At 35.1% G+C, this 18,045-nt stretch overlaps 1 protein-coding gene across 3 annotated transcripts in view; it reads left to right on the top strand.

The window, feature by feature from the left end:
- RNF145 (ring finger protein 145) overlaps positions 1-15,620 on the top strand; it is a 38,487-nt gene extending 22,867 nt beyond the window's left edge. For all 3 annotated transcript variants that reach the window (XM_079145607.1, XM_079145606.1, XM_079145605.1), the window contains 7 exons: positions 115-350; positions 2,769-2,944; positions 6,151-6,291; positions 8,623-8,805; positions 10,406-10,553; positions 11,467-11,823; positions 14,017-15,620. In XM_079145607.1, the coding sequence (XP_079001733.1) occupies positions 115-350; positions 2,769-2,944; positions 6,151-6,291; positions 8,623-8,805; positions 10,406-10,553; positions 11,467-11,823; positions 14,017-14,382 (1,607 nt within the window). In that variant the 3' untranslated portion in view covers positions 14,383-15,620. The remainder of the gene's footprint in view (positions 1-114; positions 351-2,768; positions 2,945-6,150; positions 6,292-8,622; positions 8,806-10,405; positions 10,554-11,466; positions 11,824-14,016) is intronic.
- Positions 15,621-18,045: the final 2,425 nt, after the last annotated feature.

The following is an 18,045-nucleotide window of genomic DNA, read 5'->3' on the forward strand; positions in this document are numbered from 1 at the left end:
TATTCAGTAGATCTGGACTTCGCTAAAAGCTGCGTTACCATCATTATCAGTAGTATGTTTTCTCTATGAATACCTAATACTCAAAATTAAATGCATTCTTATCCCCTGTTTTAGGTCAGTTGGTGGTGTGTACTTTATGTTCCTGTGTCATGAAAACGAAGCAGATTTGGCTCTTTTCAGCTCATATGCTTCCTCTGCTAGCACGACTCTGCCTTGTTCCACTGGAGACTATTGTTATTATCAACAAATTTGCTATGATTTTTACTGGATTGGAAGTTCTTTATTTTCTTGGGTCTAATCTTTTAGTACCTTATAACCTTGCCAAGTCTGCATACAGAGAATTGGTTCAGGTAAGATTTTCACACACAGGTAGATAAAATTTTACATAAACATTAAAAGATCTCATAGTTATGTTAACATTCTTTTTTGAACCTTCAAAAAAGTGACTATTTTCAGCTCATTTAGGAACATCTGAAATTCTTGGAAGTTCTGTTGAGATGGTAAAGAGAAATGATTGTCTGAGAACAGACTGGGTTTATATCCTAGAGCTGCTGTTAACCAATTGTATAACCTTGGGATAATCACTTTCTTCACTGTCTGTAAAATGGAGTTAATAACATATTTTCCTCATAGAGTTGCTATGAAATTTAAGTGAATTCAGTGCCAGGCAGATGTATGTGTTAGTTGTTGTACTGAAGTAAAAAATAATACAGAATCACATATCTAGAAGTCAAATCCCAGTTTTTTTTCCTGATTATATTCCTGCTGTTACTATAGTTCCTTCACTTTATTTAATATTTTTAAAGTGAAAAGTTAAATAGTTGTGGGTTATATTATGAATGGATTTCATTGGATACAATATAGGAGCTAACTTTGCCAACATAAAATGTCTGTTGCAATAAATAGTCTTTCCCTTCTTTTTTTTTTTTTTTTAACCTTTGCTCTAAAAAAATTTACTCCCAGACACAAGATACACTTTGAGAGATAAATGTCTTTTGATTTAATTTTCAGTTTCAGTGAATAAAATAGATCTTAAACCTGACTGGTATGGAAAACATGTTTTAACATGATAATTCTCTTCTGCCTCTTGACTGCGTATATGACCAGAAGGTACAGGAAGCTCTTAGATTGACCATACTAACTACTGACAGAGGTGCTCTCTTGTGCCCCAGTGGCAAATCTTTAAGAAAAAATTTCCTATGCTCTTGGCCTAAGCCTGACTCTTTATCTTCTTTCTTTGTCTTACGCAGTGATTAACTTGGGTGGTTTCCAGAAGTATATATTTCAAAGAGGAGGAGATTATTTCCATACTCAGTATAGAGATGCTTTCTAAGGGGGGTTATAGTTGTATTCTGAGTGATAATGACAAGTTTAGGAACTGTACTTTTTTAAATTTCATCTTATGGCTCTATTCTAGTTTGGTAAACAGGAGATATTTAATAAACCCTTATTGACTATTAAATATGTAATACCCTTAAGACAAAGACTCCATTTTTTCAATGGTATGTGTACTCCCTTGGTTGCCATAAGATTTATGTATCACCAGGTGTAGTAGTTGAAAATAAATTTTAGGTTATAAAATTTGTGACTTAGGAAGAATTGGATAAGCAAGAAATGTAATGTCAGGCTTTTTAGTGGTCTGTTCCTGGAATGGAAAAGAGAAAATGTACTTTCTACCTCTTAATAATCTGCTTGCCTCTAATCATAATTTTATATCTAGTCAAGCAGTTTACTTTAAGAATGTTTTCTAATTGGGAAAGGTAGAAATTAATTGTGGCTAGGCTGTAGAAAAAGAACTACTTTACTGATGAAAAAATATAAAATTAAATAATCCAAAGTCACTATACCTAAAGCTCTTTATACCTTTTTGAAACATCCTGGTGTCACACTGAGAGATGCTGGCAAGATCAGTTGGCTGCTGAAGTAGGATTTTGTAGACTGTCTGGCAGAACCCTACTGGGTTTCCAGGGTCTGGTCCCTGGCTTAGTAACTACACAGAAACTTGGTTACAACTATGATCTAAGATTGAATCAGATTCTGGCAATTGATTCTTGCTAATCAGTTCCATTAGAGATTGTTTTATAATTGGAAAATGAATTTATTGAGTTATAGCAGATCATTGAGATTTTAAAGGTGTGCCCTTTTCCCGGTATTAATGCATTTGGCAAACAAGATTGAGAACTATAATTGATGAGTGAATACCCAGTAGGATCAAGGAGAATCTATTCATCTGGGGAAAAGGCTTGCTGTTTACCTTTGTTCTGCAGTAAAGTAGATTTCTCCAGTGAGTAAGTATTTTGTCTTCCACTGAACTACTTCTCATCTATGACATTCCTGAGTAAACCCTGAAAAATGATTTTTTTCCTGATTCTCTTTCTCCTAACCCCTCAATCACTATTGCATTATTCATGCTAGTTCTGATTATTTTGATTAAATACAAGTGTTTGCCAAGCCTCCTCAAACTACCTCGTGGGGTAGTTCTGTTCTGAATGTGATCTTACTTTGACCTTACCCTTAAACCATTAGGGCAGTTTTCTGTTGCCATCAGCTGGTGGGTGAAGTGTTAATAATATTACGAAATGAGTAAATTTTTATAAACATATGATTTACTATGTAGAGAGCTAACTTTAAAGAAATTTAACTGAAATAGTCCTGTAAAAAAAATTGTAATTTTTACTCTAAGTACTTCAGATTAAACTCTTTTAAGTGCTTAAAAGTATCTATTGAGGGTGATGAAAAATGTTTTCCTGTCTTATTTTCTTATTCAGGTAGTGGAGGTATATGGCCTTTTAGCCTTGGGAATGTCCTTGTGGAATCAACTGGTAGTCCCTGTTCTTTTCATGGTTTTCTGGCTCGTCTTATTTGCTCTTCAGATTTACTCCTATTTCAGTACTCGAGATCAGCCTGCATCACGTGAGAGGCTTCTTTTCCTTTTTCTTACAAGGTAATTAATAAGAGCCAATGATACTATATATAACCTTAGGAAGAGAACACTTTGATCTAAGAATAAGTTTTACAATGCTTTTTGAAGTCATGTTTTTTGACTTCATGTTTGATTAAGATAGGATTTTCATTCAGTGGATACGGAGGCCAGGCCAGTGCCAGGGGTATGCTAATGGAAGCATGATTGTGTGTTTGGCTGTACTCGGGATTAAAGTATAGCAAATGATCTGTGGAAAGGTACATAGCAAAGTGTAAAAGCATTTTTTCAATTTTAAGTTGAACTATGGGTCAGTAAGAGAAAAATGTTACCAAAAAATCAGTCACTTATTATTTAATATATCACACTGCCAAATATTTTCTCTCACATTTAATCTTTCCTACAAATTGGAGACATAGGTACCTTTATTGTCATTGCCATTTTGTAGCTGAGGAAACTAACACGAGTAACTTGGCCAAGATGACATTGTTAAAAGAAATAGAGCTAACTTTCAAACCCATCTGAGTTCAGAACCTGTGACTTTTCAATACTTTGTGTCCTCATATTTCTCATGTTTGCTTCAGAACTGACATAGTGTCAAATAATTGGTGAAAAGGATAAGTCATAGTATTTTACTGTTTAACCCAACAGAATTCTATAAGACTTGGTTTCTAAAATTTACTGGGTTCCTTTAAGTCTTATGACAGTTGAGTTCTTTTCCTAGCACCCTGTCTTTGCTATGAGCTTAAACCACATTCATGTTTGTCATTTTTTCCACTCTGGGCATACATCTTGGTTCCCTGTTTCATTGTTATTTTAAAAGGCAATAATGTTAATAAATAAAGGCAGGTAAAAGTTCTGAGTTCTAGTTAATAGAGCCATTACTTTTCAGGTGTCCAGTATGATGGAGGACTGTGTATTAAGTGGTATAGGTAATGAGAAGTTTAAGACAAATTTACAGTCCTAAAGGAGCTTGCTATCAGCTAAGACAGAAATTATTAATACAAATCTAAATATCAATAAAATGTGATGGAGCAGTATCTTTTAAAAAATAAGTGGGATAAACTTACTGGTTTTAAGTCAGATTTGTAGTTTATGAAAATGAGTAACATTTTAAATTATAAGTAGCTTGTATAAGCATGCAATAAGTGGTGTCAAAGTCAGACACATTTTAATGACCAATTCTATATTTAATAAGTTTAATATTTGTTTTTCTATAAATATTATGAGGGCTTTATGCTGAACTCTTAATTCAAAAAAAGAAAAAAGTATACAGCTGTGGTTAAGATAGTAACTGCAACATGGAACTGGAATTCATCATGCTTTAAGTCAAATTATCCATTTGAATTCATGATCAAATTATGTATAGTACAATTATTTTTAATAGGTTTAACAAGTTACTAAACTGTGAATGAATTTGGATTTATTTACGAAGCAGAAAAATAATGCTGAGCTTTTAGATACCTTACCAAAATAATTTTTCTCTCTATTCTTTTTCTATACATAGTCAAGATGGATTATCCTTTCTCAAGATGAAAATATTTTGATTTGGTTTTAATTGAGATGCTCCCATATTGGTTCTTTTTCTTAATTTCTGTCTCTGAGAGTTATTCTCTGTCCTTGATGTTTTTGTGTCAAGTTATATTTATGTATTTCCTTGTCCCAAACCAACTTATTTACATAAAGAAGATTAGAAGTTTATCAGAATACCCCAAACAAACAGAAACATATACACAAGCAACTAAAAAATGGTGTTTTGTTTACTGCCGGAAAATAGAAACTGAAATCAATTAAAACGTCTCTCTTATTGAAGAAAGAAGGGAAGAAAAGTTTTGTAAATTTCCTTCTTTCACTTCCCTCAAAGCTCAGTTTGAAACCTTTTGAATCCTTTAGTATGATGTCTTTTGAAAAATAGCACCACATTGTTTTCTGAAGTAAGAGAAGAGTGTGCTCCTCTTGCATATGTAATTAAATCATACAGTTTGGGTGTAAAAGATGTTTCTAAATATGAACACGGGAATAGAAGTAGTGATTCTCATATTAACAAATTTTGAACAATTTGTTTAAACATTATATAATGATTTCTGGGAAGAAAATGTCAAATTCAGAAATTCAGATTTGTACGAATGTCATGAAATTATTATTTTAGCTATATCAACCACCATGACTAGTGGATATTTTGGCTTCTAGCAGAAAATCAGACACCCTTTTTCTCATTATAATGTACATAGATCTATAATAACATTACATGCTTTCACGTAAAAAATAACTTATAAGCAATCGTTTAGGGAAAAACAACCATGTATAAGTATGGAGCTACACAGTAAATGATAGGCATTGATTTACTTAAATGAATTTCTCATGCATACAAATGAAATTTTCTGAAATTCTTTGTGTGTGTGTGTGTGTGTGTAAAATTATATGTAGGTGCTGAGCAAATGCTAAATCTAAGTCATTATTACATAATAGTTCATATCATTTATTTATAATATATACCTAAATTAATATTTAATATGTTAAATGAAAGGTTGTCTCTATAAGTGGTTTCACAGCAAACTTTTATGTTAAAAATTGATACTAAAATTATTTTTAAATTGTCTTAGTCTTTATTCTTATGCTTTATTCTTTATGCTTATGAAATTATCCTTTAAAAAATTCATTTAACTAAACCTAAATTAAATTAAAACTTGAGACACTGGTAGTATGTTTGATACTGTTGTAGTTAAGAGCGTTTGTGGGTTGCCAGAAGGCCCTTCCTCTGAGCCATTTGGTCAAGTGAAGAGTGGTAACAAGTGATCATATCAGTGGTATACTCTGAACATTTTGAACAGCCAACATTTTTCAGATGGAACAATGGGCAAAAGTACAAGTTTCTTTTGAGTACTTACCAGCAGTTAATTATATGTTTCTTAAGGTTTGAACAGGATTTAAGCTCTTTGAATTTTATTGCATTTGAAGGAGGTGAAAGCTAATTAAGGAAAAATAAAGACCTTGTTTCAGATAGGGTGCTATGTACTGGATATTTGCCAAAGAGGTAGAAAAGATGTAATTTTGAATAACAATAATATGATTTAAAGTATTTATAGAGTGATAGGGTGATTTCATCTCAGATTTTGTCTTGAGGTGATTTAATGAGGATCTAATCAAGCTTGGTGGTTATTTAAAGACTGAAAATGTTTTTAATCTAAATAGAAAATTCACATCTGTTCCTGTGTCCTGCTCTTTTCCAGCATTGCTGAATGCTGCAGCACTCCTTACTCTCTTTTGGGTTTAGTCTTCACGGTTTCTTTTGTTGCGTTGGGTGTTCTGACACTCTGCAAGTTTTACTTGCAGGGTTACCGAGCTTTCATGAATGACCCTGCCATGAACAGGTAAGTTCTTTTCTTGAATATGTCTAGCAACATAGCTTGAAGAAGTAACGATGAATTGCTTTGGTTGATGGATTATAGAAGAAATGGAATTTTGAGGAGTTTTTCTTGACGAGTTAAGACATTTAGATTAAAATACTATGAATAAATAACTAAATCCCCATGTAATGTATTTTAATTGTGTGTATAATACAATGAATTTTGGACACTTTTCCTTTTCTAGATTGCTTTAAGATTTTTGAAAGCTATTTTCCCTTTGAAAGTTTTAATGTCGTCCTAGTCAAATCTGATTCTGTGTTTGATACTTTATTTTTTTTTTTTGTTAGAACTTACATAATTTGAATACTACGTTTTGCTGTTAAATCACTATGATTGGGTATTGAGAAATTGTTTACAGAACTTCTTATGATTTCTGTTACCTTCATTTAAGAATGTAATGTTTTTCATTTATGAGTTTATATAAACTCTTCTCAGAAGCCTTCATTTATTTTTATAGCCTCTTCTTAAAATCTTTAAATATTTATTATTCATAATCTTCTTGCTTGTCCTAGCCAGCAACTTTAAAATGGAAAAAAGAAAAAAAAATAAATAAATAAAATGGAAAAAAGGGGGTGGTTCTGGTAAAGGGAACAAGGAAGAAAAATAACTCATGTAGAAGTTTAGAAAATTCATATAATTTACAAGGTAGAAAATGGAAAGGGATGGCTCCTTTCCCCTACTTCCCATTTCCTATCCCCAAAGAAAACAGCTCTAGATGGATATTCTAAAAAATTTGATCTGGAAAAGTACATCTATGTATATAGTTTTTTTGGTTCATTGTTACCTCTTCTTTTGTTGTTTTGCTATTAGAAAATAATACTGCTTTGAGTATCTGCACATCTTTTTCTCTTTTAAAATCTCTAATGAGGAAAATTTTAAACCAACAAACTTGAGATAATAATAAAATTAACCCAACATGCTCATTGCCCATTTCCATTCTCATACTGCAGTCAGCTCTCCCCAGCCTGCCCCCGATCCCATGGTCCCCTATATGTGATTGTTTGGAAATAATATCATTTTTTCCCTAAATATTTCAATCTGTAAATCTTTTGAAAAGCATAACTGCAACAGAATAATCATTCCTAATAAAAGAATTCCTCGATATCAAATAACTAGTTGTTTAAATTTTCCTAATTATTTTTTAAATACTTCTTTTTTTTTTTTTTTTAAGGACAGAATGCCTTTATTTTATATTCATTTTTATGTGGTGCTAGGGATTGAACCCAGTGCCTCACACATGCTAGGCAAGTGTTCTGCCTCTGAGCCACAGTCCCAGCCCCTAATTATTTTTTGTTTTGCTCAACTCAAGATCCAAATAAGACCCATGTTGCAGTTGGTTAGTTGTCTCTTAGGTCTCATTTAATATTTAGGTCCCTGATATCTCTGTGTACCCCACCTCCTTTATGTGTTGAAGACCCTAAGTGTTTGTCCTGCAGAGTGTTTCAGAGTCTTAATTTTGTTGAGTGTATCCCATGGTGTCACAGAAAATGTTCCCCTATTCACTGGATTTTCCTTTAGACATACATATTAATTTTCTAGTATATCCATAGAGAAAAATTATATCAGTAAGATTTTGTGTCTATTTAGATTTATTAGCAGTTTTTCTCCAGGAGGATTTTGTCTATCTCAACATTAGTATGCTCACTTTCACATTTTTGTCACTCTTTCGTGTCGTCATACTTTGAAATACTTGCTAATATGTAGTTTTAAAAGCTGCACCCATCCTTTGCTCATTTTTCATTTATTTCTGAGAGTTTTTTATAAACCAAGTCAATAGAATAAAAAATTTTATGACTTTTACATGCATCATATTTTTATGGAGATTAAATTTCAAAAAGTATTTGTGTTTATCTGGCCTTTATGGTCTTCTTTTGATAGAGATGTTTCCCTCTGGAAGAGTTTGAAAACATTAATATTTTTTCTTTTATAATCAGGGTGTGGCTCATGATGTACATAGGTTTGATTCATAAGTGTAATTGATAGTGGATATCTAAGAGTGACAGAAGTAAATGATTCATTAACAAAGTCTGGTTAGAAAAATTATTAATCTTAGAAATTGCTCTTTTTCCTTCATTGTATGCTGATAGTAGCTAGTCTGCTTTTGCACATGTAGGGGGGAGTACATGCCTATGCATTTCACGTTCATGTTATATGCTGTGAAGTTACTGTACATTACCAGTCAGGTTTTTAGTCTGAATTGTCTGAATTAATTCACAAAATATGTAACAACATTTTGAGTCTTTGGATTTAAATGAGATTCACATTGTTTACTTCTGAAAATGACTGCTTTTTTAGGGGCATGACAGAAGGAGTGACACTGTTGATTCTGGCGGTGCAGACGGGGTTGATAGAGCTGCAGGTGGTTCACCGGGCATTCCTGCTCAGTATTATCCTCTTCATTGTTGTAGCTTCTATCCTGCAATCTATGTTAGAGATTGCAGATCCTATTGTTCTGGCGCTGGGAGCATCTAGAGATAAGTAAGTAACTTCCTAACATTCTTTGATTTAACTCAATTCTTACAACATCTTTCCATGACTTTGTTATCAGAAGACTTAGAGAATGTTAAAGATGGAAAATGAATACATAACTGGCATTAGCTTAGGTTAATTCAATAATTATTTTATTTTTCCAATATGAAATGTTTTGTTTGTTTGACTTTTATAATCTGTTTTTTCCTCCTCAAGATTTCTGTAGTTGAAAGTCCCATTAGAGACTACAAAATTATAAATCAATTCTTCAGAGAAGTTCAGTACTTTTTATAGTTGTCCAGTTTTAAAATTAAAAATGGAACATATATAGTCCAGTGAATATTATGTAATTTTATTCTGTGTAATGTTATTTAAAGGAGGCAAAGCATTAAGAAAAATGCAGGTAAAGGAGAGAAAAATAAAGGCTGTCAGATAATCATAAAGATGGGTATTTATGAAATAAGAATCTTTTAGACAGTTGCAACTTACTGAGGTTATAGTGGGAATTCTTGACACCTTATGGGACCAAATGAAATTAATAGTCAGATTCATGTACATCTTGTATTACAGAAATTTTCATAAGGAATAAAACTCAAACAATCAGTTCTTTAAAGATAAAATTTTTGGTAGTTGTAATTTATGAAAGGAAATTATGTAGGGAGTTACTTAAAATTCAGGGTCACTTTTTTCTAGAATTCCAGCCACATTTTAATAATTTATTAGTTGATTATAGAAATACATCTGAAATTATTTGGAGCAGGCAGTCTTTTGGGAGGGAGAGTTGTGACAGTAGATTTCTAAAACATTCTAGTGTAGCATTTTAATTATAGTTCATCAGATTTATCTTTGTATCCCCATAATGCACATTGCCAAATGTTCTGTAAAATTATCTCTAATGGTAGGATGGCTGAGAGAACCAATTTAAAAGCTCAAAGCTCTTGGATATATTTCAGATAATCTTAATCTTCATACTTAATAATATAGTTACTTGAGATTTGTTTTCAAGGTTTAAGGTTTCTCCATAGAAGCATTTAAGATGATGAACTCAAGCATGAGCTCAGTTAAATAACCATTTAATAACTTAAAAAGTAGGTTGTTTTGACCTACCTATGGTTAGTATTTTGTCATCTCTGGAAAATGAAACTGATAGAATGTTATAGAAAGCTTAGAAAAGAGAAAGGAAGAAATAACAACAACTCATAATTCCACTACAGTAAGAACCAGCACAACCAACTCTGGTCTTCCCAGGATGCTGAACTAGCCTCCCTGCTGGCCTCCTCCTCTGAAATCAAATGCAAAGGAATTGAGAGAAAAAGGAACAAACTTAAGAGGCTTCTGCAAGTGCCTGGGGCTGCTAATTTGAGCTTGTGTATGTGTTATTACTCAAGCTGCCAGCAGCCAAGGGGCTGGGCTGCCCTCTTGGCTGTGGGAGGAAAATCGGAATCACCAGTTAGGTTCTGTCCTTCTTCCCATTACCTATGGTCTTAGGAGAATACTGTCCACATCCACCTATTAGTACTTTTCAAAACAACAAAAGGGAAAAATTATGAGAAAAATGTAACGAATGACTCAAGAAGAACTGAGAAAAATATGTGCTGTCTTCCTCCAGGAGTTTGTGGAAACACTTCCGTGCTGTAAGCCTTTGTTTATTTTTACTGGTATTCCCTGCATATATGGCTTATATGATTTGCCAGTTTTTCCACATGGATTTTTGGCTTCTTATCATCATTTCCAGTAGTATTCTCACCTCTCTTCAGGTAAGCCTAATATTAATTAACTATGTAATAAGTGATTTCCTTATTTTTCCTTCCTGAAAATGAATTAAGCTTTTTTGAGATTAGTGACTTCAAATGGCTTATTTCTGTGATCACTTCCCACTGTCTTTACTAGAACACATTACATTTCTTTGACTGTAAGAGTAGAAGGCAGGTTGTAACAATGCTAAATAGACCTGTTTATCTCACTGTATTTTTTTTTTTATTAAAGTAATTAAGACTTTGTTTCTTATTATGAAAATGGTATGATACAGAGTTGTTAGGTAAATCTGAAATTGATAACCATAAAATATTAAAATACTTCCAAGCTTGTTTGGAGTAGATTTTTTAAATCAAATACTTGAAATACCCATAGTTTCATGATATATATATATAAAAATAAATATACATGATACAGTATATCACACACAGAGATACAATATATACTTTATACACACAGATACAGACACAAACAATATTGCTCTAGAAATCACAGGCTTATTGTAACTTAAAGGTGAAATTTGCTCCTAGCTCAGTGAGAAGCAGAAGAGAATATAATATCAGCAGTAAGGATTTATTCATTGTTCCTTGTAAAAGTAAATTTTTTTTTGAGATCTTAGAGGAATGACTACAGAATGAGAATTAAGATAAATCATGGATGAGTTAGAGAAGACTGATTACTCATTGTTTTAGGAAAGTTATGTCTGAAGGTGTGACTTTTTGTTATCTCATACATGATTTACAAGATCACCCACATTTAATTACACCTGTGTCTCCTTTATAGATTGTATTTATTTTTCCCTGGGAAACTTCTCTTTAGATTTTAAATATGACATCCAAAAAGAACTAAGAATGTGTTGATATTTAAAACTTATGAAAAAAGTTTCTTACTGTTCATATACATTTTTTTTTCCAGGTTCTGGGAACACTTTTTATTTATGTCTTATTTATGGTTGAGGAATTCAGAAAAGAGCCAGTGGAAAACATGGACGATGTCATCTACTACGTGAATGGCACTTACCGCCTACTAGAGTTTCTCGTGGCCCTCTGTGTGGTGGCCTATGGTGTCTCAGAGACCATCTTTGGAGAGTGGACTGTGATGGGCTCCATGATCATCTTCATCCATTCCTACTATAACGTGTGGCTTCGGGCCCAGCTAGGCTGGAAGAGCTTTCTTCTCCGCCGGGATGCTGTGAATAAGATTAAATCATTACCCATTGCTACAAAAGAGCAGCTTGAGAAACACAATGATATCTGTGCCATCTGTTATCAGGTAACTCACTCAGTAGGGATCCACTTGGGTGGATCAAACATCATGCACTTTGGGACTGCAACCACATTAACCAAATACAAATTAAATTTCTAGGTAGCATTAATTCCTGGGTTAAAAAAAATGTGCCTCTAAAATTATTAAAGACCTGATAAAATATTTCCATTTTATTTTAAAATTAAACTTCTAATTTAGTCCCTCCCATTCTAATTATCATTGTTTTCAACATTATTGCTCACCCATAAATAAAGGAAAAACAGGTCAGGTGTATTTTATATTTACTCCTGAATACACATACACACACACACATGTACTACCAGATGTATACGATCGATCAGGAGTCAGCAACTTCTGAAAAGTGGTGTGCCAAGATTCTGACTCATCCTTCTACTCCCGAGGTGGGGAAGAAGTGTTCATGAACGTAACACAGGTAGAGACTGCTCGCCTGTGGGTTCCTAGGTATCAGAGAGGTGCAAGTGTTTGTGGGAGGTGGGGGGATGGTGGAGGCCACCCTTGGTGAACCTCTGAAGCTGACCTGCCTCCCGTTTTTGGCACACACACTTTAAAGAGCTGATGATCGCCTTCAGTTACAAATTAAATGCTTAAATCTCCTTGGAGATTTTTTTTAAAAGGCCTAGTTTTAGTCACCAGTCATCTATGCAGGAGGGTGACTGGTAGCAGTTCACTACTAAAGCTGCATGTTGGAGTGGGATAAAAATTATGATCAATAATAGAAACTATATTCCACTTAAAATCACTCTTAAAGAGTGTCTGCTGGATAATGTCAGAGAATATACAGGGAATGTGCTTTCTCTAGGGTTACCTTGATAGAGTAGGAGGGCTGCGTTTTGTGTGTGCTTAAAACTATCTAGAATATTTTTCTCATAGTAAAATATTCCTACCACTTTTAAGAAATATGATTAAAACATACTTGCAGATTCTAGGAAAACATTGTTTGCCAGGTGATTGTTGGATTTGAGGGAACCGAGGAGTAATGTAGCTCCCTTCCCCCAAGTCTCTCTGCCATTGTCTTAGTTCTGTTTGCTGTTAAGTGGTCTCCAGCTCTTTTGTGCCAGGTAGCCTTATGCACTCAGAGCAGAGCACCTTACAAACGGGCTCAGGGCACATCAGCTTCAGCAGCCGATGTCTAACTATTCCATCCAGGGATTCAAGAGTCCTCTTTTTGTATTTCCTGTTGTCACATCACTTTTTTTGAGGTGCTAGAACTACCTGCTGATATCACATGGAAAATAAAAGTAGAATTGCTTAGCTTCCCAGCTGGCTGCTTTTCTTTGAATGGCTTTCTGCTTAAAAGTTGACTCCCAGGTGTTACCAGTTCTTGGCAAGGAATTTCTGGGATAATCACTTCTTGTTTTGGGACTTCAAACAAAATTAATGCGTATTCACCAAATGTATATTATTACAATTTTAACTTCATGTACTCAGGCTTCCCTCCCCAAATACATCTTATGGCAAGGAATATTCATGCAAAGTATGCCACTCCTTACTCCATTGGTTATCAAACAGGGGTGTGTAAAAGTCACTTGGGAGGCTTATTATAACTATAGATTTGTGAATCCCATCTTCAAATATTCTAATTTGGTGGGTCTGGGACAGCCCTAGAATGTGTTGATAGCAAGTGGCTCTGATGCAAGTTGAGGAACGCTGACTTATACAGACCAAACCTTGAAAACTGGGTCAAATGAGATTGCCACTTCCTTGCCAATACCCTGGTGTTATGTGGCTGATTTTTGTCTCTCCTTGCAAATAATCTCATCCTGGAGTAATCTCTTCAGCTGTGTTGTAGCATAACTGTGGTAAAAGTCCTGTCTTCATCAGATTTTCTGAGGTTATAATTATACTTGAGTCATACCAATGGCTCAAGTAATCATACTGCTACAGTTGTGTAACTCTTGCATTTCATACTTAGGCACACCTAGTTATGTAGGTATTTTCTTCCTCGTTTTTGTTTTTGTTTTGTTTTGTTTTTAATTACTTAGCCAGTAGTTCTTAGTTTATAAGGGGGTCTCTGATAGCAGCAGCATTATTACTAAAATGAGTTTTTTTTCCTAAGATCTATATTGCAGATTTTCTGTTTGTGTTATAAAGAAATATTGGAACCAGAACTTTTGGGGATAGCACCAGAGAGTTTGGATGTTAGACGTTTATGAGCTACCTTTTTGGCCCCTCTTTCAGGACATGAAATCTGCTGTGATCACACCTTGCAGTCATTTCTTCCACGCAGGCTGTCTTAAGAAATGGCTGTATGTCCAGGAGACCTGCCCTCTCTGCCACTGCCACCTCAAAAACTCCTCTCAGCTTCCTGGATCAGGGACAGAGCTGGCTGCACAGCCTCATGCTGGAGCTGAGCAAAATGTCATGCTTCAGGAAGATACTGAGCCTGCAGACCACGAGCATTCTCCAGGAACCAGGATACAGGAAGGTTCTGGGGACAGTAGTGAGCTCATCACCAGAAGATCAGATAGCCAGGAAGGGGCTGTTGACCCCAAAGAGTGTCCTCAGAGTGTGAAAGATGAAGCATGTCCCACTGAGTCAACCTAGAGGAAAGGAGGTGGTGGGTATTCTGCTTCAGTACCCTGGAGAAGCTGGCTCAAGATGAACTTCGTGGTTGGATCAAAGGAGTGAATGTGTGAAATGATCAGGCAGGAAATTAACATTCCAAGGATCTACTCCAGGAAGCGCACTCAGTGGAGACCCCTGCTTTCATCCCCTTGAATGCAATGTATGCTAATCAAAATGTATTTACATGTTCTATATTGATGTTCTATAGAGGTTTGCCAAGAAAATTCAACCTCAGCATCTTCAGGAACAGCCCCTAATACGTGAGGCATTAAATGAAATCAGATTTGAGTGTTTGGAGGGGGCTAAGGAGAAGTGATAAAGAGCATGAGGACAGCACGGGAAGAAGCAGGCAGAGTGGAACTGGCGCTTCCCCGGGCAGGGGTCATTCATGTTACGAAGTCTGAGTGGTGGCCAGCCCTTTTTCTCCACCCTCTTTTCCCTCAATTGATTGGAACTCAGTCAGGGGATTATTTAGTTTTGTACAGCACTGCAATTAAATCAAAGATGTAGAAGCATTGATTGTATTCAAAGATCGAAGCACGCTCATACTTCAGATGTGCTTTAGGGAAGGGGTGGGTGGGTGTTGGGCCTGGCGGGTGCATTCACGTAACCTGAGACTCTTGAACTTCATGATGGAGTCTTCATTATTTTGATGTATATGGAACTTTTGTTAATATATTGTATACTTTGTTGGCTGTGTGAAGTAAACTAAAACTCTAATGAACACTTTGGAGTCCGCTTTAGTGATGGAAGCCAAAGTGGGAGGGGCTTTAGGGCACTGATAAAGGCCCTGAGTGTACTTCTCAATCCTGTGTAATGTTTAATTCTTGCAATTGAATTAAAACAGTGTTAAATTATGGCAATATTTGCACTTTGGGAATGAGTACATAACTGTATGATCACACTCTGCAAATGCCACTTTTAAAGCTGTTAATAGACTTTGCACCTTTTCTTTGACAAGGATGTGTCATATTTAAATTTTTACATTCATCATGGCTACAGGTAGAACTGGGGAGGGGGGAATGTAATTTTTTATGGGAATTTTGATATGAAAAGAAACTAGTCATTTATTTATACAATAGGCTTGGCTCAAAAAGTGTTTTTCAGACTCGGTATTCCTAATGTGGGATGTGACTTTATTTTATTTTTAGTAGCAAATTTGGATGTAGACTGACAGACATAGCTGAATGTCTTAATAAATTTAAATTTGAAGATAACTGTGTTTTGTATTATTGCTATAATGTTTTATTGAAATTCTCTTTTCAGGAGGTTCTGTTTTTATTTAGCTTGACTGTGTGTGTGTGTGTGTGTGTGTGTGTGTGTGTGTGTGTGTGTGTGTGTGTTCATGTCTCCTAATTGCCCTGTGGATGCAAAACTCCATGAGAACATTGAATCTTATACACTACTGGCAGCAAACAGCTCTGCACAGAAACATCTGATCCCTACTTCAGACACCTGAATCAGCCTTTTGAGGTGCCTGAGAACATGCATTTCAGTTCTTTGCAGGTGGTTGTGTCTGGCTACCTTAGCACCAGCACAATATTACCAGTAGAAAAGCGGTGTCTACACTGGAATTAATTTCTCCCCAGGTATAGCTGGCAGTTTTTCCATCCTTTTGGAGAACTACATTGGGCAGAAAACAAAGCAGATGGCTCCCTCTAGTGGTCATGGAGCTGTTGACAACACCTCGCACTGATGAAAACCTGATTTTTTATTTTTGTGTGAAAGATGCATGTTCAAGTATTAGACATTTTGGTGCCCTGTTTGGGATAAAATGACAGATAAAGTTGAGATCATTTATGGCATACTGAACTTAATTGCCATTAGCATGAACACTTGTGTGAGATCTTGTTTTAGGTCTTTGTGATCAAAGGGCTCTCTCTTATTTAGTCATAAGGAAAAGTACTCAGCTATTTTAATACAAGAAGAAACTTCCTTGGGATCAGTTTCCCATTGTAACAGTTTTTTCCTCCTCATAACTAGTAGACCCCTGCTGTATATACAGGTCAGATTAGCCTCTTAGCAGCTTATTGGACATGTATTTATAACTGCATCCTTTTGCTTCAATTGGGAGACTTATATTGTGTTGTAGTAAAAAAAAAAATTAGTGACTTTAAAAAAAAAAAAGTTTATGTTTCATATGTCTCACGTATGTACACTAGTTCTGTCCAGGTGGTAAAGATACTCTGGTACATACACTCAGCGAAGTAAGCTGGTGGCATGGCCACTCTTGAACCTTTCTGATAGGAAAGAACTCAAAAACTGTACAAATAGTTTCCTAGGTGTGGCCACTGCCTCTTCTACTTACCATCTCTTACCCATAACCATGGCCTGGGGTTCAGAAATTGTCTTTGATGCCTGGAAAGAGAATGGTGGAGCAACACGTTATTCAAAATTTGAGCAACACTTCATTCAACATGCTATTCAAAATTTGGGGCTACAGCTGTGAATGGTTCTACCTGTACCATGTGGGAACCTCTGACTTAATTTGTTCCTTGTTCTAATACACTAGCACGATAGAATTGTATTATGCCATTCATTTTTTTTTTTTTTGAAAAGTGACCCATTTTAATTATTTAAAAATATACAACATCAAAACATCAAATTTCCCTTAACTACAATTCAGTTACATCCTAAGGCCAACAGTTCTCTGCTCAACATTCTTATTTCACATTCTGTTCTCTAGTCATGTTTTGTTTCCAACTCACTGCATATATTTTGACTTAGGATGAAAGAAAAAGAGAAGACGAGAAAAGAAAATTTCCCTTTTATTACGCTTGCTCAAACTGAGAAAATGATCAAATTCTACTTTTCCTGACCATGTAGCATTTTCCACTGTTTTTAAGATAATACACACCTTATTTCCACTTGTAATCTCTTCAAAAATAAAAAAAAAAAAATTATTACCTTAGTGAACTTTGATCTCAGCACTGAACAATCTAAGCCTTCACACTCGTTAACATAGTTCCTCTTTGTTTTGACTTTTACTTTGTAAAATGTGTTCCAGCCAGGTGCAATGGCACACGCCTGTAATCCCAGCTACTCAGGCGGCTGAGTCAGGAGGATCACAAGTTCAAGGCCAGCCTGGGCAATGTAATGAGCCCCTGTCTCAAAATAAAAGGGGCTGGGGATGTAGGTCAGTGTAGAGAGTGCTTGCCTTGCATGCACAAGGCCTGTGTTCAATCCCAGTATATGGTACAACAGTGTCAAAACAGTTGTTCTAATCAAATTATGCTGTCTTTCCATCAGAAGCACTCTGCTTTTAATGTCTTGAAGTATGTCAAGTTGTGGATTTAACTGATTAAGAAGGAAAAAAAAAAAAATCTTGTTTCCAAGTTTAAAGGAAGGGCTTTTGTCTATGGCTGTAATATGGAAACTAGAACCTTCAGGGAATTTTAAATATTAATAAATTACGTGGAGGGATGTTAAATAAGTTTTACACTTCCATGCTGGATTTTGTTCCTTCAGTTTTAGAATCATGACAAGGTAAAGGTAGGAGTTACAAGATTTGGGTTGTTTTTAAAAATTTAAGTTCTATATAGAGGTATGTTCTGCCTCACCTTGGGCCACAGCAGTGAAGCTGACTGACTATGGACTAAACCTTTGAAACCGGGAGCCAAAATAAACTACCTCCTCTAAATT

This window comes from Sciurus vulgaris (genome assembly GCF_902686455.1).
Source record: "Sciurus vulgaris genome assembly, chromosome: 6".
Taxonomy (NCBI): Eukaryota; Metazoa; Chordata; class Mammalia; order Rodentia; family Sciuridae; genus Sciurus; species Sciurus vulgaris.